General features: G+C 36.3%; 3 protein-coding genes and 1 long non-coding RNA gene across 4 annotated transcripts; all 4 read left to right on the forward strand.

Moving 5' to 3' along the window:
* Window positions 1–4,346: 4,346 nt before the first annotated feature.
* Window positions 4,347–6,530, forward strand: LOC116264963 (cysteine-rich repeat secretory protein 38-like). The gene is made up of 2 exons (XM_031645447.2): window positions 4,347–5,124; window positions 6,451–6,530. Exons 1-2 carry the CDS (start codon window positions 4,347–4,349, stop codon window positions 6,528–6,530), a joined length of 858 nt encoding a protein of 285 aa, XP_031501307.2.
* A 2,797-nt stretch (window positions 6,531–9,327) lies between these two features.
* On the forward strand, window positions 9,328–11,916 carry LOC116263775 (cysteine-rich repeat secretory protein 38-like). The gene is made up of 2 exons (XM_031643555.2): window positions 9,328–10,532; window positions 10,984–11,916. Exons 1-2 carry the CDS (start codon window positions 9,740–9,742, stop codon window positions 11,055–11,057), a joined length of 867 nt encoding a protein of 288 aa, XP_031499415.1. The 5' UTR covers window positions 9,328–9,739; the 3' UTR covers window positions 11,058–11,916.
* A 7,546-nt stretch (window positions 11,917–19,462) lies between these two features.
* Window positions 19,463–19,852, forward strand: LOC116264344 (uncharacterized protein C6G9.01c). Its single transcript, XM_031644489.1, has one exon. It carries the CDS (start codon window positions 19,463–19,465, stop codon window positions 19,850–19,852), a length of 390 nt encoding a protein of 129 aa, XP_031500349.1.
* LOC126410507 (uncharacterized) lies at window positions 19,851–21,280 on the forward strand. The gene is made up of 3 exons (XR_007574579.1): window positions 19,851–20,387; window positions 20,475–20,535; window positions 20,683–21,280. It is a non-coding gene; the product is annotated as an uncharacterized LOC126410507 (long non-coding RNA).
* The last annotated feature ends 3,695 nt before the right edge of the window (window positions 21,281–24,975 follow it).

The raw sequence follows: 24,975 nt of genomic DNA on the forward strand, positions 1-24,975 counted from the left end.
TGAAGAATTCGATCGATTAGCCATCAAATGTACAAAAGATTTTAAGAAAATGTTTTTTGTTCTACGTTTTCCCCATTCGGTGGTCATTAATTAACAAATAAAGGAGAGAAAGTGAAACTCGACGGGGCTTTTGATATATTTATAAGTGGTTGGTATACTTGTTTTGTGAAAAGTTAGCCATTATGCAGAACTAAGGTCATTGTGGATTTGAGGTCCAATCATGCGTGGATCTGAAGTCTAAGTCGTTGGGAGAAGCTGAAATCCATTGTTTGTTTAAACATAGAATACATTAGATATTAGATATCATGCATCCTGGATTTGAGATACTATATGTCCCACTTTTCAAAGTCATGTTAGAACTTTTCGTGCTATCAAAGACCTCCTCTAATTTCTTTTTTTTTGTGGATGAGTGAGAAGAAATACTACTACTACCCAAGTGAAGATAGAAGTTTTCCCTATCAGTTGCATTCAGTAAGCTTTGTGTGATGTATATGTTATGCTTTAACTTGCATATTTATGTTTATCATTTTGTAGCCTATAGAGTTGATGCTACGACAATTTGATACAGAAACTGACCAACAACCAATCCTCGCTCCTTCCATTAAGCCAACCCCCTTGAAGATCTCTAAATTCAACTTTAAAATGCATATATATGAGATTCAATACTAGAACTGAAACCGACAATGAGTCGTGAAGACAATCCGGCCATCCATTTCCCATATATCACCAACTTTTCAGCACAGAAAAACCAATTAAGTTTCATTGATGTTTACGTTTCATGATGTCAACTTTGGTTAGTAATGAACGTCGCTTGCATTGCATTCCTGCTTTCACCAAAATAGGCAGTCTCATGGATAGAGGTGCTTAAACACCTCTTGAGCTCCGTAGGGCTTCGTGAGCGTGTGCATATATATATATATATATATATATATATATATATATATATATATATATATATATATATATATATATATATAATCCTTAGATTCTTTCAGCCTCTTACAATGTACCGCCTGAAGCATTGCATTGTCTTTATCGATGATAAAGTTACGAAAGCTATAAGGACAGTTTGGCAGCAATGATATTTTGTGATAATATATTAGTTGTAGTGTTTCATTCATGCGACACTCAAAAAATATCTCTAGTGCCAAACGATTCAACAACAGTATTATCATTTTATAAATCTACTAAAGTAGATTCATAGAACACTATAATAAGTATGAGATGAATCAGATCCGTTTCTTTTAGTAGTTTCTTAAGAACTGTTGCCAAACAGCCTCTAAAAAAACTACTACCTAGTCGTTTTTGTTACTGCAGTAGTTTCTTAGTTCGATAGTTTGTGTGACTTGCAGTTCAATGTACACTTTGGACCCATCCTTCTTTAGTGTCGCTAACGTATCTTGGTAGCAATTAAAAATTGATCTTAACAGGTTTTGGAAGCTGGCTATATTTTGTCTATTAATGAAGGGCATGGGCAATGCACAAATAATCACTAAAAAAGCCTGTTTGGCAACAATAACACATTGTTATGTTATATGTTATATAGTTAATGTCTCTTAAAAAATTAAAATTTATTGAAAAATTATTTCTACAATGAGTGCCTACAGATTCATATATAATAGATTCATGAAACATTTATATATTCATGAAACATTTATATGTTGTTTCTGTTGCCAAAAGGCTCCTAAATAATTCATAAAATATTGTTTGGCAGTTGATGCACAATAACGTTTTTACGAGGAAAAGTAAAAGAATTCTACTTTCCATGTTTGTGACGACTTACATGAGTAAAAAGTTAGAAACCCGTCAAGATTGAAAAGAGACAAAATTCTAGCTTCAAATTAAAGACTCCAAAAAACCGTAATCTAAATGTTTGAATTCCGACGGGCGTTAGAGATATATAAATTAGTCTTCGTGGCACTCTAGTACACAAATATTAAGCTTTTAGTATCGGCAACATTTCTTCATTGATAAACTAAAGACAAAGATGTGATTTTCAAAATCTTTATGGAACTATTTAAACATGATCTAAGAAACATCTTTTATCCTTGTTGTGACTATGACTTTATAAACATCTTTTATCCTAAAGAGGTGAAATTTTGATGCTAAAGTAATTTTTTTTTGTTTGTTAACTTCTCAATGCCCAAAACAAAAGCTCCATGAAATCAAATTAACAAATGTGGTAAATAGAAAAAATCCACAAACGCTACCATAGGTATTTTACATGCCTTGAAAAATCATGGTTGTTAATTTGCTATTTGTTAAGCTTCATATCAGTGGCGTAGCCACATTGTGACTGGTGTGGACTTGAAATAGGAATATTAAGTATTTACCCTTATATATATATAAGTGCCCCACTAGATTTGAGTATTTTTAAACAAGTGCTCCTCCAGCGAATATTTCTGGCTCCGCTACTGCTTCATATTACATCTGTGCAGTTTGTTCTATGAAAACCGCTAAGATAAAAAAAAAAAATAATGTGGTTGGAAAATCATCACTCCCTTTTCATTTATATTTAAAGTCACCTTTTATGTTGATAACTATGTTGAAAATGAGGAATTTTCAAATGGAAACCTTTAAAATCCACCTTGCACTCCATATGTTCGTCACTCCCAATAGTTATATTATTCAAACATGTTGCAAATGAACAAAGTTTTGACAATTCAAAATTTGTCTCGTATGAAATAAACCTATTTGAATCTAAACCAATTTAGATTAAGAAAGGAAATCTTAGAGACTTCACATCTAATTAATGAAAAGTACACGAAGTTCCCCAATGGTTGTACTTCTAATACCTCATGCTCTTACTTTCATAGCCAGTGGATCAGGGGCGGAGGCAAGGTAGAGCCCGCACGGATCTTGACCCTACCTCAAAAAATTTATTTTTAACAAATTTACATGTAAATTTAAAAACAATTTACTTGTTTTATATAAAAAATTTGAAACATGATATTTTGGCCTTGTTCAAAATTTTGAAACTTTAATTCGGTCTGCCTCATGAAAAATTTCTGGCTCCGCCCCTACAATAGATTGAAAGCATAGACAAATACTTTGCACTGAAAGTAATTGAATTTCCATGCTTCTTAATTATTTTAATCAAACATGTTCAGAATTGACTATCGAAGACTTCTCTCACAAGAAATTGAGTATCTTGAAGAACAAAAACAAGAATAACCAGTTGAACTTTCGAATATGTAGAATTTTTATTTCTTCCATATCAAATATGAAAGCTTTTCTTCACATGGGTATGGGACCAATGGACGCCGAACATCGTATGAACAATGGATGAAGTTAGAGAATGAAAGTGACCCAGTTAATTGATGCCAAGCAGTGTAGATTATATTGCAAAATTTATGAAAAATTGCCAGAAAATCAAGCAAAACAAATAAAACGAAAAAATTTGCAAGATTTTGAAAATCTCGTCAAACATAAAAATCTTACATCTGTGCAGTTTGTTCTATGAAAACCGCTAAGACAAAAAATAATAATAATAATTTAGTTTGGTAAACCATCACTCCATTTTCATTTATATCTAAACTAAAGTCACCCTTGTTCAAAGTATAAGGAAAATTTTCTTTTAGATTAAGAAAGAAGTCTTAGAGACTTCAGTTTGCACTGAAAGTAATTGCATTTCCACGCTTCTTAACTATTCTAATCAAACATGTTCAGTGTGCAGACTATCGAAGACTTCTCTCTCAAGAAATTGAGTATCTTGGGAAACAAAAAAATTAATAACCAGTTGAACTTTTGAACATGTAACACTTTTTAAAGCGTTTCTTCACATGGGCATGTGCCCATTGGATGACGTTAGAAGATGAAAGTGAACCCGTTAATCGATGTTAGCAGATATTGCGAAATTTTTGAAAATTTACCAGAAAATCAAGTAAAGCGGAAAAAAATTGCAAGATTTTGAAAATCTGTCAAAATAAAAATTTACGAATTTATCATGGTTTTTTCTCAAGATTTTAGTAATTTCTAACTCTGTATTTAAGGTTTTCTATGATTTTTATTGTTTTGTTTAATTGTTAAATTTGTTTCCAGATTTTTTTCGAGAAAAACAATTTCACTAAAAAGTTACCCAAAAAATTATTTTTTATATTTGTGACAACGATGTCAAGCAGAAACCTTATATGTGCCATCTTGATCTGATGACTAAAATGCTCTTAATTCACAATAAAAAAAAATTGCTAAAGCAAAAAATCAAAATAAAAAAACAAAAAGACCATTTGAAATTAACAAAATGTCCGCACTGAACTTCTATTTAAGGGCGTCGTTAAATTATCTATCCACATCGTGTTCTACCAAAAGAGCAGAAATTAAGGAGATCCCGCTTTACTTCTCCCAGCATGAGGCTAGATTTCAGCATCATTCTCCTCCTGATCACTGCTGCCATGATTAAGCACGGCAGGGCTGAGAGCGTCTGCTTCGAAAGCCTCGGATCGTCCACCTCGATAGGGAACAGAGAGAGCCTGATCCGCCATCTAGCTGCCAACGTATCCTTCACCGGTTTCACGACCGCAACCGTCGGCCGGCCTCCGGATCAAGTACACGGCCTGGGCATGTGCGTTGGCAATGCCTCCGGCATGGACTGCCGAAGATGCGTGACTGAGGCCATCACCTGGGATCTTACGATTCTTACCAACTGCACCTCTGCCTTCTCTTGGGAAACGCAATGCATGTGGCGCTACTCCCCGGAGAACTTCGTCGGGGTCGTCGACGTCGAGAACAAAATCGCATCTTACAGCATAAACAACGTGACGGAGCATGCTCGGTTCCAGGAGCAGAGGCGGATGTTCCTCAACAATCTTACTGTGTCCACCGTCAGCAACAAGACGGGGTTCATGTTTTCCATGGGAGAGATTGGCTTCAACGCTTCTCATAAGATAGAAGGATTGGTACAGTGCACAAGGGACATCTCCAAGGCTGGCTGTGGGAATTGTTTGGCAACCGTCAGATCTTTTATTGCCGACATTGATGATGATTGGATCAGTCTAGAAGCCGCCACCGGAAGTTGCATGATGCGGTGCCGACTGCAACCAATTGCACCGCCTCCGCCGGCCGAGCCATTCAACTACCCGCCGTCGTCATTCGCCTCTAGGGCATTCCGCTCGTTAAACATGCAAGGTACGCCTTCATATGCCAACTTTTTGTCTTTATCTCTCTCGATTTGACTGCTTGTTCTTTGTAATAATTAGTTGTTCTTGTAATTAGGATTTGACGGCTTGTTCTTGTAATTGTTCTTGTAAATTTGACGGCTTGTTCTTGTAATTGTTTTTGTAATTAGGAGACTTTTTCAAATTTTGTTATGTATTTTCATTTTATTGACACTCCTTTTATATACACTTCAAACATCCTAATTAATTGTCAAACTCTATGGTGAAGAGAACAAAAAAAAAGAACACAAATTAATGGCATAAATCAAAAAGCCTTATTTTATTTTATTTTTTCAAACGTCCATGCATTCAGAAATCAAGAGTCTTGATGATTTTTTACAAATCTAACATGGCCTACAAACATTGTTTGTAGGGATGTCAACCAATTCTTGAATCGGATATATTCGAATACAAATGAAGAAAAGCCGAATTTCAATTTCACAAATAGAATCCAATCCAAATTTGAATCCTAATTTTGAATAAATTTGGCTAATTTTCAAAATGAAAGAACATTACATATAAGATATATATTTAAAAATAAATCTGATCTAAATTAGCATCCGAATTTAATTAGGTATTTATGTATATCCAAATCTGAATCTAATTGGATGTCATTCCTTAAAGATGAATCTCATAAATCAAATATTAACTTTTTTTTATATTCCTTTTTTTGAAAAGGTTCGGCATATACCATCTATATGGGTTTATCTAATTTATATATATATATATATATATTAATTAGATAACCCATATAAATAGTAACAACTTTAGAGGCACATATGGGCTGATATATGCAATTCTCCACGCTCCAGCCCACATAAATTGTTTATTTACTTATTAGTACTACATTTTATTTATTTATGCATACCCCTTAAAAGTTTTAATGAAGCATTAATATCCCTCAGACAGAAATTTCTGGTTCCATGAACGGAAAGGAATGAAATATTCAAAACAGAATCATGGCCGCTCTTCGGCCTCAACCCACGACGGACAACATTTGACCTTATAAACACATCTCTGATTTTATAATCCAGGTTAATTTTGTCAATGGTCAGCATATATCATATATTAATTAAAATGATAACATCCCTAAGATCACACATGTTAACTTCTGAACAATGTTCATGCCATTAATTATTTAATATTGGCTTATATTTGTGCAACTTCAAAATATTGCATGTTAGCAAGAATTCTCCCTCTAGATCAACCACAAAACGATCAAAACAATTACATGATAATTAAATTTTGTAGAAACAGAGACTGGCTAGCTGACATGGTCTAGCACATGTGCTTGCAGGAACACCGGTGGGAAAGTTGATAAGAAATCTAGCTATGATCATCATCTCGATGTGGGCTTATGCAGAGTTGCTCTTTTAATTAGCCCCTGGTTCTCTCACTTTGTACAGTAATAAGGAATTAGAACTTAGTTATGAATAAAGAATCCAAGTGTACAACTGATTGACTAGCATCAGTGTTATGCTTAATTAATTTGTATTGCTTCTTTCATTTCTCGAGCATTTGCTGATCTGTGTGCTCATGTCATGATTTACGTGTCACATTAACATTGGACCAGGAGCACCCCTGTTACTCAAATTCACCTGCAATTTATGTGCAGCCTTTCTACTGGTAAAATCTAGCCTTAAATTTTATGCAAACATTTCGAATTAGTCAGCTTTTAAATTTTATTTTTATAGATTTTTTTTTGCAAAATAGTGTAAAAAATGCTTAAAATTAAGAAAGCTAACAAGTATTGGAATGGCAAATAAGTATCTTCCAATTTTCAAATGACATGTATATTTAAGTGTATTATGTTAATGGGAGCAGAGCCAGGAAATTTTGGCTAATGGGTACTAATTATATAATTTGAAATTTTTTAAAGGGCACGTATATGCAAAATAGAAAAACTGCCATGAAATTTTAATATAAAAATAAATACATTTTGTGGGCCTATGTGAGCAATTGCCCACATGATGCTCACACCTGTCTCTGTTGTCTGCTAATCACATGAGTACAAGATTAGATATGACTGTTAGAAGCTGCTAATTTTGAAAGCACTTGCAAAAGTATGAGCCGTCTTATAAAAAATGTCAATCATAAAGATAGATTGAGCAAGCACAATAATGCAAGGATGGGTATTATGTCCATGATATATCGAGATCAAATTCAGAAAGTTCTTGCAGAACTATTACTGCGATTTTGAAAATGAAAAGAATAATATCAGAACCTGTACTGAACCAAGATTTGGTATAAAATATATGTGCTCGGAAAGAAGACAACAAACTGGAGAAGAGATGTAGATTTTCCTTCGGGACAAAAGTTGTGAATCTCTTGTTGCAGCTCATAAACTCGAGCTAAGTTATACTTATCTCCATACACTTCTTTCACATTGTCCCATATTTCTTGCGCAGTCGTAGTATACATAAGGCTTCTTGCAATCTCTGGAATCATTGAATTTAACAACCAGCCCATGACTGCATCATTCTCTAATTCCCACTTTTCAAAACAAAGACTATAAATAGCCGGTTTTTTAATTTTCCCATTAGATCGACTACTTAGGAAGAGCTTACAGATTTTGACCAACTGAGATAATCTGTCCCTGAAAAAGGTTTGGTAGTAATCCGCAGAAGATGATTCTGATCGGAACTCAATTCCTTGATTCTTGGGTAACATCGGTTGCAATCGACTGGAAATTTTCAGATTCAGCCATGGACAAAATGAGTGAAACTTAACCACGCTCTGATACCATGTCACGGATTATCTGCAGAAAAAAACGAGCAAACAATCACACGAACACCAAACTTAAGTGGTTCGGCTGTACAGCCTACATCTACGGTGAGGAATAAGGAAAAGACGACTTCATAAAAAGGGTAGGAAATTCAACGGTAACACTAGCAAACATAACGATTATCGATATTATTGCTGTAAACAGCTCCTCACAATAGTGACCTTTGTAGAAGTTAATATTTAAAGAGATCTTAGCTGCATTATCATTCACTCCAGAACGATAATATTTAGGATATACTATCAATATGTGATAGTGTCTATTATAATTAGGTTCACGTCTATCAATATGTGACAGTTTCTATTATAATTATGGGCCACTCTAATTACTTATTTTTCTCAAGAGGTAATGTATTGTGGCTATTGGTGAATGTGTGATGAAGGCAAGAGCTTGGGTAAGGAGAAAAGAAGGAAAGGAGAAGGGAGGAAGAGAGGAACCTGTTCCTGGATGTCTTCTCAAACCCTTTTCTAGGTTCTATAACTATTTTGTTTGTTCTCTCTTGGTTATGACAAATCAATGGTGAATGTAAGGGATTCTGTTCTCAAAACTGTTGATTTATGGATTGAGACCTTCAAAGAGCTCTTCCTATTGTATTGATCACATTTTTGCACCCACCATTTGGGTTTTTTCCATGTAAATTAACTCGTTACCACTTTTTTCTTTGGTTCATATGAATGCAATCTCTGCACCTTGTATTGAAGTTATAGCTTGTTAACAGTGCTAGCAGTTAGGGTTGTTTATTTTCAGCAGTGCCTTGTAGGTTCTGTCACCAAAACAGTTGCTAGAGTTGTATATTCTGTTGATGCATGCTCTACGTTGCTAACAAAGGAACGGCTGCAAGGAGAGAGATATTTAACCAGAACTAAATCTGAGAAAGAGTTTACTTTGGATCTACTATAACACATTTATGAAACATGAATTATTTATGAGAGAAAGAAGGTGTAATTAATTACAGAAATCTTGTTAACTTGATTGCATAATAACTGAGAGAGTCGACCCCTGCCGTTGGATATGGCGATGGACTTTTGTTAGTTTACGTACACATATACTATAATGTAAAAAGAAAAAAGAAGTATATACATATAATGCAAGTATGAGTGCTACATAGTACAAACAAGCCTATAAAATTCCAGCCCAGCCCGGCTATTCCGGCCGTGTCTATGTTCGGCTTATTCTAAGCGTAAGCATGGATGAATTTAATTTATTGATTGGAGCAGCGGACCCACCCAAAGAATTCCGATTAAAATAAATTAGTAATAAATTTTAAATTTTTAAGCTGCTTGAACATGTAAATAAGAAAATTGCTTTGAGATGTCAACAATGAAAAAAAAAAAGTACCGAGGAATTACCCGTATGTTGCCCACAGTACCTTCGCCCCAGGATTAGAAGTTTGACGAGTCTAAAAGCCCCATGAAAGCACCAGCAATAAATTTTAATTTTTTATGAAGCGTCAACATCTAAATGTAAAAAATTGCTTTGAAGTATCAATATAAAACTACCTGTAGGTAAGTACAGGCAATTGTCAACACGTTACTCACACTGCTTCAGATTGAAAGTTTGTCCGGTAAACTTTTCTAAAAGCCTCATTTTATATATATATGTATATATATATAAAGCAATCCTCATTGACCTTGAACGTTGGTTTGCAAATTTTGTCAATACGTTTGTGCAAAGCCCACAGTCTCAACTCAAGTCTTCCTGAATCCCACCTCTCTGTTTGACTCTTTGCTTAGTTTTAAGTATCAAATGTTTTCCTTCTTATCCTTCATCCTTCTTCTCCCTAATCTAAGCGTCCTTCCTTATTATGATGGCCCTGCCCCTAACCATTTTCTTCCTCCTTCCCATTCTGTCTGCCGGACAGGTCCTCCCTTCCGATGCCTTACCCCCCATAGATTCAGTTTGTTCACTCATCAAATGCAACGCCAGTATCACCTACCAACAGAACTTAAACCAGCTTTTTCTTTATCTTCATGCTAACGCCTCTCTCTCTGGCTTCCACACAGCCACTGCCGGCCAAGGCCGTGACCAAATCTATGGCCTTGCCCTCTGCCGGCCGGATATCCCCAGGAGCAATTGCAGCGAGTGCATTCTACAAGCTATTGAGGTGAGCAACCGAACCTGCTGTTCCTACTACTCTTGGTACGACTACTGCCTCTTGCGCTATTCTACCGAGAATTTCATCGGGGAAATGAACAATACGGTCACTATCTTCTCCGAAAGTGGTAGCTTGGTTCCGGAACCGGCTCTTTTCAAGCAGCAACTGATGCTGCTCATGGCCAACCTATCATCCTTCGCAGCCAGCAATGCGTCTGGGGGGTTAATGTTTGCCACCGGAGATATCCGTCTCAATGCTTCCAACAATATATACGGCTTGGTGATGTGCACAAGAGACATTTCCTTCGATGGTTGCCGCATCTGCTTGCGTGGGTTGATCTTCCACGCCAACTTCTTCACCAGATTGTCTGATGGCCGATCTGTCACGCAGAGTTGCGGTGCGATGTACAGTATAGACCCATCGTTTCTGCACTTAAACGTTGCAGCTGCGCCACCACCGGCAGCGCCACCGTCCGCCCACCATTCTCCTAAGGAAACAAGCGGTGAGTTCTACATGTCTTCTGGATGCTTTCTCTCATCCTTTTCATGTTGATCACCCATTAATTATGACTGGAAAGCGAGAAACTCAAAGAAATTTTTTAATTAATTGACATAAAAGAGTTGGGTATTTTTGTAGCAATATCAGAAACTTAGGTGTATTTTTAATAGTTTCATATGTAAGTGCCAAACGTATATGACAATTTTGAAAATTAGATTCCGATCCGACCTTGAAGCTATAGTTTGTCTCTTAAAACATTTCTGGTTTCATCCCTATCCATATGCAACTCTAAAAATCAATGAAGATAGTATTTGATAATACAAAACTAGTTTTCAGGTACGCCCGTCTTCGATTATAATTTAAGTACAATTCTGCAACTGGGCTTTTCTTCTTTTTTTTTTGGCTGAAAGAGAAAGTAACAGCCATTGCTGATCTTTTTCCTTCCATTATTTCAGGGACACAAGGGCTCATGTCAAAGGGGAACATTATTGTGGCTATTATTGTTATTAGTTACTTAATCTTCGGGTAGTTGGATCCCTTGGTCGATTACCATCTACTTCTCTTTGCTCCTTTCCATGCACCTGACTCAGTAAATGAACGATCCTAGCCGGATAACTTGCAACTCTGATCACCGAGTTTGCCAACTATTGGTTAACTTTCCCTTGGAACTAACACCAGTGCATGGGTGTGGGCGCATGGGGCAATTTACTTGTACAGTTGTTCACTTTTTTTGTTTAAATGTTGAGTGTGGTACGCTTACTTACAGATTGATAACATGCTTCATGTTGTAAAAATTTTCATGTCTAAGCTTTCTTTCTCTCATTAATAAGAACATGTATCTGCTGATATTCATCAACTGTAAAATATATAAAATTAACAAGCATATCAGATGGATTAATCAACTCAAAAATAATTAGAATCCGTAGATATACTTGGATCGACCTATGAGTCTGTAACCTTGGTTCATGCAAGATCGGTGAACAATATTAAGCCTATAGTAAGATCCATCTCTGATCGCTTTCTCCAACATTAAACTAGTTGCATAAAGGAATCCGTGTTACTTTCTGTACTCTCAGTATCACTTCTTCCCCAGTAATTGGGCAATGGGCTGGACTTTCAACGGATAGTTTTAGGCCTGAACGGGCCAGCCAAAGTTAAAGCTGAAGTCCCCCATTAACGCTAGGGCTTATCTCAGTTACTCTCAGGCTGTCTGTTAACGAGTTGGGAGAGCTAGCCGGTCGTCTTCAAGCTCAAAAGGGTTTGTTAGGCTTCTATGAGGCTTCTTGTTATTGTCTCATGAATCTGCCTCAAAACACTAAGGCAGATTCAGAACATTATATACATGGTCACATTTCTTGTAGTACGATGACAAGTTCTGGAAGATATATAGATTTCAAAACTTTGGAAATGACTGCAAGAATATTAATTTAGAAAAGAACTAATAGTTTGGTACTATTAGGGCCAGTTTGAATTGATAGAATTAAATACCCAAGTAAAAAGTTCTGGGTACTACCCAAGTAGAAAGTTCTGGGTACTCAGTACCAGGTTCTTGAAATGTGGAAGTTTTGGGTATACTTCATTTTGTTTGATGGGAAGGAGAAACTAAAGCAATACCTAAATATAAAAAAGTGTAACAGTGTCTGTAAGATGATTCATAATATCACCTGCCTTGTTACAACACATAAAATCCACAAATCTGTACTTTTGCACAAATCACATCAATTTTTAATTCAATGTAAAAGTGGATTTGCACAACAACAAAATTCGTTCACAACGCCTATAGCAAACAAATGAAACGCACGATATACCATTGTATTATTCACAAGAAGCATAAAACACCATAATGGCAAATAATACGGGGAATGGGATGGCCGCTGCCGGCCGACCAGCAGCACTCGATCGAGAGAGAGAAGCGGAAGGGAAAGAATGCCATGGTCGATCACAGGGGAATTAGGCGGTAATTGAGAAGAAGGGGGGACTAGAGCCTCTGAGCAGTAGGAAGGCAGATTTGCGGCCATGGTAAAACTTATTTCTCGCTCAGAAGTGATTAGAGAAAGAGGATGAAAATAATGGGATCGATTTTGTGTATTCCCAGCTGGTTTGCACTGGGATTGACTTTGGTGACTCCATTGGCTCCCAACCGGTCATCTATGATTTGGGCGTCAAATGGGGCAGGAAACGGCCGCAAGGAAGGTGACGGGAGAGGGGAAGGATCAAGAGGCAGGGGAAGAGCTAGGAAGAAGGGAAATGGAAAGGGGTAAAAGAACGGGGAAGGCATGTAACGGGGAAAGGGGAACAGGAAAGGGAGGGCGAACCAGAAGGGGAAGGGGAAGGGAAGGATGCGTTACCTGTTTGACGCAGAAGCTGCTGAAGTTGTTGTGGAGCTGCTCTGAAGAAGAAGGTATGTGATTTCTCTTCAACTGCGACTGTGGGCGCATCAGAGAGGCTCCAAAGAGGCGAAAGGTGTAAACGCGCTCCACAATCACACAAATAGTCCCGCTCCAAAAACTTTCTTGTTTGTGGAGAAATAAAACTTTTCAGTAAATTTAAACTTATAGTTTTAGTTTCAACAATTCAAACGCGTCCTTATTATCGAACAATGAAGTTTTATTAGTTTAAATATTAAGGATTTTCAGTTTCTACGTACGCATTATATCATTTGAAGTTGGTGCAATTCATAATGGAATGCACTTTTCGATACATTTTCTTTGTTCTTAGAAATAATGTTTGAGTTCATAATCAAGGAATAATCAAATTTATGAATTTTTGTTAAAGACTTGACAGAGATGGTTTTGTTGCTTTAGTTTTTGCACATATGGAGGGCTATTAATAAGATTAACATCCAATGCTTTTGATTTTTCCAAAAAATTATCCAAGTGACATATTATTCTTCTTGAGATCATGAGTATCTTGTATCAATTGAAACATTCAAGCAATTTTGCATCATTGTGCATCCATCTTCCTCGCAGGGTTCCATACTTGCATGCTTGTCTGTAACAAGAAACCTTCAAACCATGAATTTGCAACTTTAAAGATCATTTGGCAGAAAGGATATTATGCAAGTGTCTCATGAATCTATCTCAAATATTGAAGTATATTCACGACTCTATCTTTGGAGTAGATTCATAAACCACTCGCAAAGTGTCTCCTACACATATGTAGCACAATTTCATGTTATCACTAATATGAATCCTTGCAAATAATTGAATCCATGTAAATCAAGTAACTTTGGTATGCCAGTTCAAGGTGCTCAACTACTTTTCTCTTGTTGGTAAATAGTTTTTTTTTTTTTTTTTTTTTTTTTTTTTTTTTTTTTTTTTTTAAGTTGTTTGGGTATCTCATCTGATGGCAAGAGCAATGCTGGAGACATATGTGGGCTCCTACTATTTTCAATTTGAGAATGAGATTAAACCTACGGGGCCTTAGTTTTGATCATAAATTAGTCACCATTAGGTATATTAATGGATCTGGGGCCTTAGTTTTGATCATAAATTAGTCACCATTAGGTATATTAATGGATCTGATTCGAATCGGATGTACTTTATCAAATTTTTACATACTTCAATTATAAATAAAGAAACGTCTATTTTGTATCTGAATCCAGATCTGAATTCATAATTTGTATCCACTCCAAATACTGTTTTAGTTCACAACTGACTTCATATCCAACTTTTAAACCAAATCTCAACCTTATTGCAATATATTAGAAACAAATTTTGAAAATGGATGGATATTAGATATAAAATACTTACTTAAGACTAAATGATCCATATCTGGTTGAATATTTATTAAGTAATTCGTATCTGGATCTGTTCGACTGACATTTCCCAAATCCAAATCCAATCTGATATCTTTAATTGGATGTAGAATTTTTTCCATATCTGATTTTTTTTCTAAGAAGGTTGGTTGCACATCCAATCCAAATCAGATTTATTGACGTTCCTATTAAGTAAAAAATGTTCCTTCTGAACTGAAAATCGGACATTTTTGTTTGTTGAATTTTTCTGATAACAAAGTAAATAAATGGACAATTACAAGATAAATTTTCACCCATAAATTTGTGGTTGGATCGGATGTAATTGGGCAGCATGTTTTTTGGATTTCAATGGGATCTTGAGCAGGAGCAGGAGCTGGATCAGTTATTGCATATTTTAAATCATACTTAGGTATTTTAATATATCTTATTTGGATAAGATATACTATCAGATCCAAAAAAAAGTCAGTTATGAAGAAAAAAATTAATATCCCATTAAAAAATCGGATCTAATTTAGATTTAAGAAATTACATTTGGTCGAATTCGGGTAAACATAAATAATCTGATTGCATTTGGATTCTCATCTTTGGTTTGAATAAATATTTTATATCTACCCTCTTATATTTTGAAAATGAGTCAGATTTGGTTCAAAATTTAAATTCAAATTCAGATATACATGTAAAGATTGATTGTGAAATTGGATTTCAGATTCAAATTTGAATATGACTTTCATTTAAATCCGAATTTGAATTGTAAATATTTAAAAAAATAAATGTGGTTAAGGTAATTCAATTTAAATCTGATCCATTAACATCACTAATCAAAACAATTGATCGGATACTTTCCTACTGCATCCGACCCGGATCTTGATCAATTCAGTACGGGTCTTGGTCATACCCGGCCATTGGCACCCCACTCGCGCATCGCCGTCCTCCCGTTCAAAACAAAGCTGCAGGAGCCGTCGTCTTCCTCGCTTTCAGACTGCCGCTGCGGTAGCCGCCGTCCGCCTCCGAAGCAGCTTTTCGCCATCGTCCGACTGTGGGAGGGCAAGAGCGAGTTCGTCATCATCCTCAGAATTAGTCAAAATGGGGCTTTGTTTCGGCCTTCTCCATCTCTCGATGTGTGGATTACGACCAGTTCAGGTAGCCCCCTCTTTCCTTCTGTCTTTCTCTCCTTTTCTCTCTTTCATGGTTTACTGGATTCGAGTAGTTAGGAAGCCCTAAAGTTTGTCTCGTCTCTTGGCCATCTCCTTCCATGTTAGCACGGGCTCACTGGACGATCGGGAACCCTGGCTCTCTCGCCCTTATCTACCTTTTCTCTTTCTTTCTCTTTCGTTCGTTTAGTTTTGCTCTTCTTGAGCTCGGTGGACTTCGACTGTTCGAAAATTCTTTATTGTACGGTGACTTCCTAATCCTCCTTCAGAATCGAATCGAATAGCTCCGGCGACCGAGGAGATTGGACTTGGTTTGTTTTTCGTAAGCTTCATTCGGAGGAAGAGACCGATCTTTTCTTGAGGGAGCAATATGATTTGTTCGTTCTTTTGTGTTGGGGGGGGGGATTTATATGTTGGTCTTTGAGTAATTGGATGATATCATGTACAAGTTAGTTGCCTATACATCTTTTACAGTTTATATGTTGGTCTTTGAGTAATTGGATGATATCATGTAAAAGTTCACCACCATCGGTCCACCATTAACACAAACCTTGCTTTCACAATTTCATGAGGAACAAGCTGGTGAAACAGTGATGAATACGTTGAGGACTTATACTCCTTTTTTCAATAGGTAATTAATTTGAGATTTTGAAGATTTAGTTTAGGCTATGAAGTGCTGGAAATTAGAAATAGAGATTCAGAAGTTAATTTTTAAAAAAATTAGTCTGTTTCTGTGGTTTATAAAAATGCAACGATTTTGGTCCTGAAGCTTATGCTTCGCTTCGCCTGGGTGCTGCGCTTATTTCATAAGCTTAGCGCTTAGCTTCACGTCATCGCACTTAACAACATTGTTCATTATCTAATAAGGGACTAATTTTGTAAAATGTCAGATGTTTTAGGATTTCCATTCCCTTTATTTTTTAAAGTTGATGCTATTGTTAGATATGGTGGTTCAAAGTTTTTTCTTCAATGAAGAGATTGAGATAGAGACTAGAGCTTAAGCACTTCATCACCATTTGCAACTGGGGATACTGCAAAAGTATATATCATGTACAGAAAATGTCAAACTGTATAGTTTGCTTTTCACAAACAGTTGGTAAAATGCATAGAGAAGTCAGAAGTTCTTATAGTTCAACTTACCTAAATAATTGGTTTAGCAAGCAATGAACCTCTTTTCAGTAACTATTCTCCTTGGCTTTTGGGAACACATGACTTCATATTGTGTAGCAAAACTAAGTTCATGTAATTGTGCAGAACGAATTCAGTTGGTGGACAAATTAAAACTCATGTTATGCAGTCCATGTGAAAGGCCTAGGTATTCTATAGATCTATCTTTCTAACTCTGAGCTTCTTGGACCACAAGAATGGAATCGTTCACAGAGTTTGTTAGGTAGATCTATAGAATACCTAGATCTATTTTTGATATGTTCTAATAAAAGGGTAGGAGGCTTCTTCCTCCTGAAGGTTTGATTCAGAATTCCATTCTTGGATTACATGGATTCTATTGTTGGTTCTTCTGGCAACACTAGTAGTTCAAATGAGAATAACAGGGTCTAGACAAAACGAAAAGAGCGGTACCATGGGGAGGAGAAGATATATTTTCTCAAAACTATGATGCTTCAACTAGTAGTTTTTTGTTAACCTCTCCGTTCCTTTATGAAGAAAATTTGCTAAAAACTTATCTTTTTCTTTAAAGGCACTCTTAGAACCTTTGTTGGCTATAGTCTTTTTTTGTGCATATCATATAGAAATAGAGAGTTTTGTTAATTTCTTATTGTTACTGATCTTATTCACAAGCAAAATAAATGCAATGTTGTGTGAGTTGGACTCACATAATCCTTATGATCTGTCCAGAATTTCAGTGTCATAACAGAACGATCTTTTCTAACATATAAATTTTTGTATCAGAATCATACATATTACCAAGCCACTGTGAAACATGAGTTAAAGAAAACAAAAAAGGCAATTGAAAGTACCGAACTTTAGATATGTCATCGCAGTATAAAAAAATTGTATCTGGATCCAGGTACCAGATTTTGTGTTCCTTTTGTTAAGGCTCTCTTTCTCTCACTGACCCAGAACCCACCCCTTCCATTCACTTTCTTGTTCTTCTCCCTTCCTCTCTCTCTCTCTCTCTCTCTCTCTCTCGCTTGCTTGCTCTGGCTGCTAGGAGGCAACCTCGTCTCCTTGTTTGCCTTATATAATCAAATAAGTTGGTACCCAGCAAGAGAATTCATTTCCTTATGTAACATTGTGTTAAAATCTTTTGTTGTACAAAAATATCATATGTTGAGAGGCCTATTTGAGATATTGGCTAAGGTGTTGTTGAGTTGAATTGAGAGTATTCATCTTGATCACAATATCTGAGGACTAAAATGCAGATGAATTGCTTGGAGTGACCAGACTAAACAACTTCGTGACACACATTGTGGAAACATTGTAAAATTTTCCAATTATACTGTGCCAGCCCAAGGACGGGTACAGGTGCATGCCAAACATTTTCAACTATACTATTACTTTGGCTAAGGAAGTTAACTAACATGCATAACATTATATAAGTTAGGGTGGAGGAATTGGAAGTAGCTTTAAGGAAGCTATGCTGGTCTTTTGTAAGAATGAGCATTGAATCTCATTACTGACCCAAAGGCATTCAGATCGTAATGCTGACGGGTTCAAGTAGAGATGTTTTTATTAAAAGTCATTGTTGATGCTCCACTCAGAGGTGTTTGATGGTTTATATTCAGTACTGCAATAATGCATTTGGGTTGTTTAAATCTAATGGTTGAACTGAGGCCTTTCTGAGGAAACCAGGCTTACCTTCATTGAAGTGGTTCTTTGTGAAGAATAGGACCTCCTCTTAAATAATGAAAGCAAGTCAATTGGAAAGTTGTATCCAAGCTTGAATGCTGGACCTATTCCTCTGCACCTTGGCTTTCAGATTAGTTCTGCACATTGGCTTTCAGATTAGCTCTGCTAGGAGGTCTCACAAGATAATGGTAAGGTTTAAGTCCTATGAGAAGAAAGTAAACTGCTAACTGGATGCTGATGAAGAAATGTAACACAAATGGGTCAAAGCGATGAGAGTTTTCATTTTCTTTTTTCGCAATCACGGTACTGGGTAATTTCAGTTTGTAATAATACTATTCCTGCATTAAGAAATATTATTAGCTCTTTCATCCAGTACCCGGAAGGACTGCTGACAGTCTTCTGCAGTACAACATTATATAGCATATTACTTTTAAGATTTTTTTTGCCCTTTGTTTATATCATTGCAACTATGTTGTTTGTTAACATTGTAGTTGTCGACGTTCGCTGTTATCATAGTTGGACCATCAATGTTGTCATTGAACTTGCGGGGTTGATCCTTTTACAGTTGATATTTTATCCTTCTGCATCATCTGTAGATTTTGTCGACTATTATTCGCAAGCATGACACGTAATTGTAAATCTCATTTGTTTACTAAATTATTAATAAACTTGTCGGAACATCACTTCCCTTTTTGTTGTGAAATTTCAAATTTGCTATTTTGTGCATGATCTAATAAGCACTGCTTTTTGTGTGAACTAAATTTGAAAGATGGTGTTTCCCATAATACTATTTTTTTTAAGTTATTAATTGTCCAATAATGTTTGAACCTGATGATTGTTTATTCAATTTTTAACAACTCAACCTTTGCACATGGTGGCAATTAAATGGTTTTTGCTGATTCGCTGAGTTGGTTTTAAGAATCGTATATCTGTTCATTGTTATGTGCATGCGGGGAGGCTTTTACTACTGCTTGCTGCTTGCTGCTTGCTGCTTGCTCATGTCCACAGATTATTGATTGCGTTTGTATCTGACTCATGCAAAAGTAATTTTTTGACACTTTTGTTATTGTTAGTTGTTGCCAAGTAAATCTCTTTATGTGCAGGTTGCTATGCTGCGATAAATCAACTTTAAATTTTGTGAGTTGTCCTGTGGACTCAAGGCCAAACCGTTCTTTAGTTAACTTCTGCAAAAATTTGGGTAGCTGATGTGCATGGTCAATGGGGAAAAAGCGAGTTTCAGAGCAAGATCCTCAGCATCCTTCTCAACAGACAGTTGATTCTAATTCAGATAAGAAGCAAAAACCATCAAATGAAATTGATGAAATCTTCTCTATTAAGAAGAAAAAAAAGTTGAAGACATCTGAAGCTTTACCCAAGGAAAACACAGTTGGTGAAGAAAGTTCTTCACTGCCAAAGGATTCCAAGGCAAAGAAAAAGGGCAAAAAGAAAGCTTCTCCTAAGGGAAATGGGTCGGTTGATCCTCCTCCTCGAGTGAGAAAAAAGACAGCTGATGGATTGACCATATATTCTGCAGAAGAACTTGGTTTCGACAATCCCGATGCTGGTGGCACTGCACTTTGCCCATTTGACTGCAGTTGTTGTTTTTGATGTGTCTTATAACTTGAGAGCAGGTGTCTTTGCTCCAAATCTGTCCCATTTCCACTTGAAATTGGAATTTTTTTTTGTCATCATTTGTCTTTAATGCCCGTCATTTAGAGATGATGTCATTTTTGATCTCTAATTTGGAGTAAACCTACATTTGAAGACAATCTGAGGCTTATTATTGGTATATCTTCGAGCCATGATCTTGTCCTTTAAAAATTTTTAGACTTTCTTGACTCTCAATTTTGTAGCCGAGGGTTACCTCTTAATGTGCTTGGGCTTAGTAATCGTGGTCTTGACTCTTGGAGTGACCACTTCTTGCTATCTTACAAGGCCAGGACTACCACAGTTCGGACCTTCTGACCATCAACAGTACAGGTTGCGTTGAGCATGGCTTCTTGGCACCTTTTTCTGTTCTTCTTGCCCATCTTCAAGTGCATGATCCTCTAAATAGGTTAGCTCTACTTTGTTTAGATGGCCTCTTCTTGGCACCTTTTTCTGTTCTTCTTGCCCATCTTCAAGTGCATGATCCTCTAAATAGGTTAGCTCTACTTTGTTTAGATGTGCCTCCTATTAAGTTGCATGTTCTCAAGTGTATTTATATGTATATGTTTTATTGTTGGTTCAGTCTCTGCAGATGGTGAGAAATTCGTAGCCCAAGCCAACTAGTCCGTGTGTATGTTTATTGTGTATGTTTTAATGGCGTTATGAACTTTTTTTTTTTCTTTTGTTTTAGCAAGCTAAGGTTTTGGCAGATACCTTGTCAGATTATGCACAGATCCATATTGAGTTCTTGATGTTTCTCAACTTGGCCTTTTCTGCACTCCCTTATCCAGGTGAGTAGAGAAGAAAGCACAAAGCACCACGCAAGTGAAAAGAAAAAGAGAGTGAAAGGTAAAAGAAAATTGTGAAGGTTCTAAAGTTGCTGGGCGATGTCGCTTATCTAATTTCATCAGCATCAGCAGCCAACCAGATTAAGCCAAGGGAGATGCATCTCGGTTATTGAACTCTTGAGTTCTTTCACAAGATCGCGTATTCAGCTGCCGCTCTATGACCTATGCACTAGAATGTGTGAGACTTTCTAGTGCAAACTGGTCCTAACCCAAAGTATGATCCCGACTAACTTCGTTTTAGAGAAAATGCCACAAAAGGTGCTTGACTACTAATGGAATGATAAAAACATGCTCATCTACAAAAAGGAAAAGAAAAGAAAAAAACTGACTCTATCTTTTGGCTTAGATGGTTGGAGTGGAGATTAGAAGGTCAGCCAGTTTTGGTCATCAGCTTTCACTGATTTGGGAGCAATTTCCTAGATTCCATATCATTTAGCAAACCCCATAATTGGATGTGCTTAGGATGTTTCCTCTTGTCTGATTTGCAGCTCCTTGTGTAAATGTGTGAGCTGCTGTGTTTTGTCTGTGTATATATTGTTCTTTGGGTTGATACATAATAATAAAGCTCGGAGGGCTATCCCCAGCAGGTTTGATGCTGAACAAGCATGTTTTTTACAAGGCCACAAGCTTGATTTTGTCCAAGGCTGAAGCCCAAGTAAATGATCCAACAGTAAAGGGTTTCTGTCGGTGCTCCACAAATCTAACCATGTTGATGAGGTTGACGTTTTTAATTTTGGAGTTCCAAAAGAAGTGAAGAAGATTAAGGGAGGAGAGATTAGGAAAGCAAAAGGATTCTGGAGCAATGTTGTAAAAGGTGTACAGTAATGTGTATCGGTAGGACCGACTTATACATTGTATTATAATGTATGGTCAGAGTATCGTAAATTGTTTTTTAATTCATAAAATTAAAAATCAGAAAAAATCGATAAGATCAGGAAAAACAAAGAAACTTTCAGAAAAATAAGGAAAAAAATATTCCATATAAAAAAAACTCGTCACATCATTCATAAGCTAATAAGCATTAATTACAACTTTAAAGTGTTTTAGATTATTCTACATTATAAGTTCACAACATATACCTGTAGATTATCATCAATCAAGGTCCCACCATCTCCATGGGGCCATGAGCAAACACTCTCATTCACCTGCATGTTTTTTCCTAGATCGATGATTTATTGCTCAAATTGGCGATTTTCTAGAAAACTAGCAAAACTATCTGTGTCCACAACTCTTAGACATGTTTAAAAAGAGGAAGGGAAGGGTTCTTAAAGAAAAAAAAAACAATGGAAACTCATTTTATCACTGTATCGTATGATACCAGAGTCTATCAGCCGTATCGCTTGTATTGTGTGATACACATAGCATATCGTGTATCATAGGCGTATCGTATAGATTTTTCAAAAGTATATGGTACGTATCGTGTGATGTGGTTACCTTCTCAAAGACATATTGCAGATTATGGGAATCTCCTTAGCGAATCGATGCATTTTTCCAGTTGACTATAAATGACTTTCAATCACTGTTAGAGTCCTTGGATTCAAATCCAATTGCCGCAAACTTGATTGTATCTAATGTGAAGTTAATCATAAACGATGACAATTTTGACGAGTCTCATATATGGTTACGCCTAATCACTATTTTGTCATTTCATTTCATAAATTTGTATACAATTTTAAGCTAGCTAACAGTCATGTCATGTGATGATGCATTGAACTATGAGTATAATAAGCCGTCAACAGAACTTTTTGAGAACTTGCATTTGTGACTTACCATAAAAATTGAATACTCATAATGTCAAATGATGATATTGTTTATATTAAGTCAGTTTATATTAAGTCAGCTTCAAACTAGATCTTGGGTGAGCACAGTAGTATTTTATCTTACTACATACTACCTATGAACAGAGCCAAAGTTTCCACCCAACCCCTCGCCCCCTAGGGTATATAGGTGTCTTATGGTGCTGCTCCTACCGTACTTTAACTTGCGCATCGGTAACTCAATACTCGTAATGTCAAATGATGATATTGTTTATATTAAGTCAGCTTCAAACTAGATCTTAGGTGAGCAAGAGGAGTATTTCATCTTACTGCTTAGGAAGAGAGTCAAAGTCTTCACCCAACCCCTTGCCCCCAAGGTATATTACCTATTTTTGGTGTCTTATCGTGGTGCTCCTATCGCACTTCAACTTATGCATTGGTAACCCTTCCTATTTGCAGCAAAAGAACTGAGATTACATAGATTTGAAACAGAGACTGACTGCCTGCCAGGCCTCATTAACTAGAACGAAGCTTGTATTGACCATTTGCAATTTTCTCGATCACAACAAGGTTTGCGGTAGACTGATTTGGTTATTTAGATTTTTAGACTGGACCAACATCAAGACATATATTCTCCATCCCTTCATGGGATCCAATCAAAGTGCAAATGTTTAATTATTTTTTATAGGGTTAAGTAGACAGAAAACATCTTGATAGTGTTCATCTGTAGATTATCTGACCTAATTGCTTGAAGTTAGAAGTAAGACATGGGTGAACAAGATGCAGCTTTTTGGGGTCATGAGTTAAGCATAGGACCAGACCTTCAAGCTGCACGACAGAAGAAAATCAGATGCTAATTTAGTAAGCCTAGATGTGGCTGGAACCCAGTTGTACTTAGCTCAGGCTGGGTCAAGTCCCAAGATGCACATACAACTCAAGATTGGGCTATCCTTGGTTGGATACTTGAGAATTGAGTATATGATTCAGTACAAGGGTAGAAGAAAGGACAAGAAGCTTAAATGTCTCGCCTGAGTGATGGGGTTCCCTCTTGGTCACCTACATATCTGGGCCAGGACATGTTCGTGGTTATGTCTGCGCCCTAAGGGAGTATTTGATGGTTTGAGATTTGATTCAAGAATTAAAATTCTAGTATCACAATTCCTCCTCAAATTGAAATGAAATCAAAATTTCAGTTTTATAATTCTAAAAACAAAATTAACTGTTTGTTTAATAATTCTAATTCCTTAAAAAATAAACGTTTTGATTTTAAAATTTCATTATTTGAGTACATCAATCAAACGCCCCTCAAAGTAGTAGAAGACAAATAAAAGATGGAAGTACAGTGCCTTCATGTCATTAGTCTGAAGAATTCAACGTGCCTTGCATGTGGTAGCTGAGGAGTTGTGATCGAATCCCAAGACCAGGACAACCTACTCAGGTTCCTGGCCTGCATCATCATCATACTGGCCCTGACCTTATTCCATTAAATTCCAAGTTGAATGTCTTCTTGTTCTTGCAAAACTGCCCATGCAGTTCATGGATATTTAAATCCAAACCAACGTTTGCCTCTATTACTGGATTAGTGACTACCAATCTTCAATTAAAATTTTCGACCGTTGATGAATAAAACGGTGAAAGGCTCAAAATTTTTAACATAGTTCCTATAGTGCTGAGCACATCTTTCTTGTTACAGTATTGCATCACAATAGAACTTGAGAACAAAATCTAATATATATATATATATATATATATATATATATATATATATATATATATATATATATATATATATATATATGTTTTTATGTTGCTCTTATGTTGGCCTTCCGACGATTTCAATTTACCCCTTAACAGTTTTAATTTTTTTTAATGTCAGAGTTATGCTCACACTAACTCAATGTTTTTTTTTTTTGAATTTTTACATTGTCATCTTCAAATATCTATTATGAATTTTCCTTTGAATATGAGATCTGTGCATGAACGTCCCTCCAGAATTTTTTTTGACTACACCACTAGTTTTTTTTTTAAAAAAAAAGGTTAGGAACCAAACAAGCCCATTTATATTTAATAAATTTACTCGAAGATTCTTCTTTTCAACTTTCAATACGACTAAACTCTCATATTTTTATGTGTGATATTTTTATGTGTGAAGAGAGATAGATCGTGGTTTCTAATAGACAAAATACGACTATTCTTTGTGCGCCACACATGTGGCAGACTCTTGGCTTTGCAACCGAAAGCCCCACGTGAAAAACTTGAGCTCAAGATTGGAGAGAGACATTCCTATCGCCAAATCAAAACAAAAATCAATTAGTGGGCCTCCCATCAGGTCAATTTTATTCATTGTTTGAAGGTAAAAAGAATCCATATAAATATTCTCTCAACAGATCACAGAGAACGTAGTAAATTAACATGTTCTTAGTAGGGGAGGCAGAGTCACATGTCCGCATGTGTGGGCAATTGCCCACGCTGTGGTTAA

The sequence above is a fragment of the Nymphaea colorata genome, chromosome 11, assembly GCF_008831285.2.
Source record: "Nymphaea colorata isolate Beijing-Zhang1983 chromosome 11, ASM883128v2, whole genome shotgun sequence".
NCBI classification, from domain to species: Eukaryota; Viridiplantae; Streptophyta; class Magnoliopsida; order Nymphaeales; family Nymphaeaceae; genus Nymphaea; species Nymphaea colorata.

Excerpts from the sequence above, each read along its gene's own strand:
- LOC116264963 (XM_031645447.2), top strand. The coding sequence starts at position 4,347 with ATGAGGCTAGATTTCAGCATCATTCTCCTCCTGATCACTGCTGCCATG. Across the intron at positions 5,125-6,450 it reads CCGCTCGTTAAACATGCAAG|GAACACCGGTGGGAAAGTTG; the intron begins GTACGCCTTCAT and ends ATGTGCTTGCAG.
- LOC116263775 (XM_031643555.2), top strand. The coding sequence starts at position 9,740 with ATGATGGCCCTGCCCCTAACCATTTTCTTCCTCCTTCCCATTCTGTCT. Across the intron at positions 10,533-10,983 it reads TTCTCCTAAGGAAACAAGCG|GGACACAAGGGCTCATGTCA; the intron begins GTGAGTTCTACA and ends CCATTATTTCAG.
- LOC116264344 (XM_031644489.1), top strand. The coding sequence starts at position 19,463 with ATGGGGAAAAAGCGAGTTTCAGAGCAAGATCCTCAGCATCCTTCTCAA.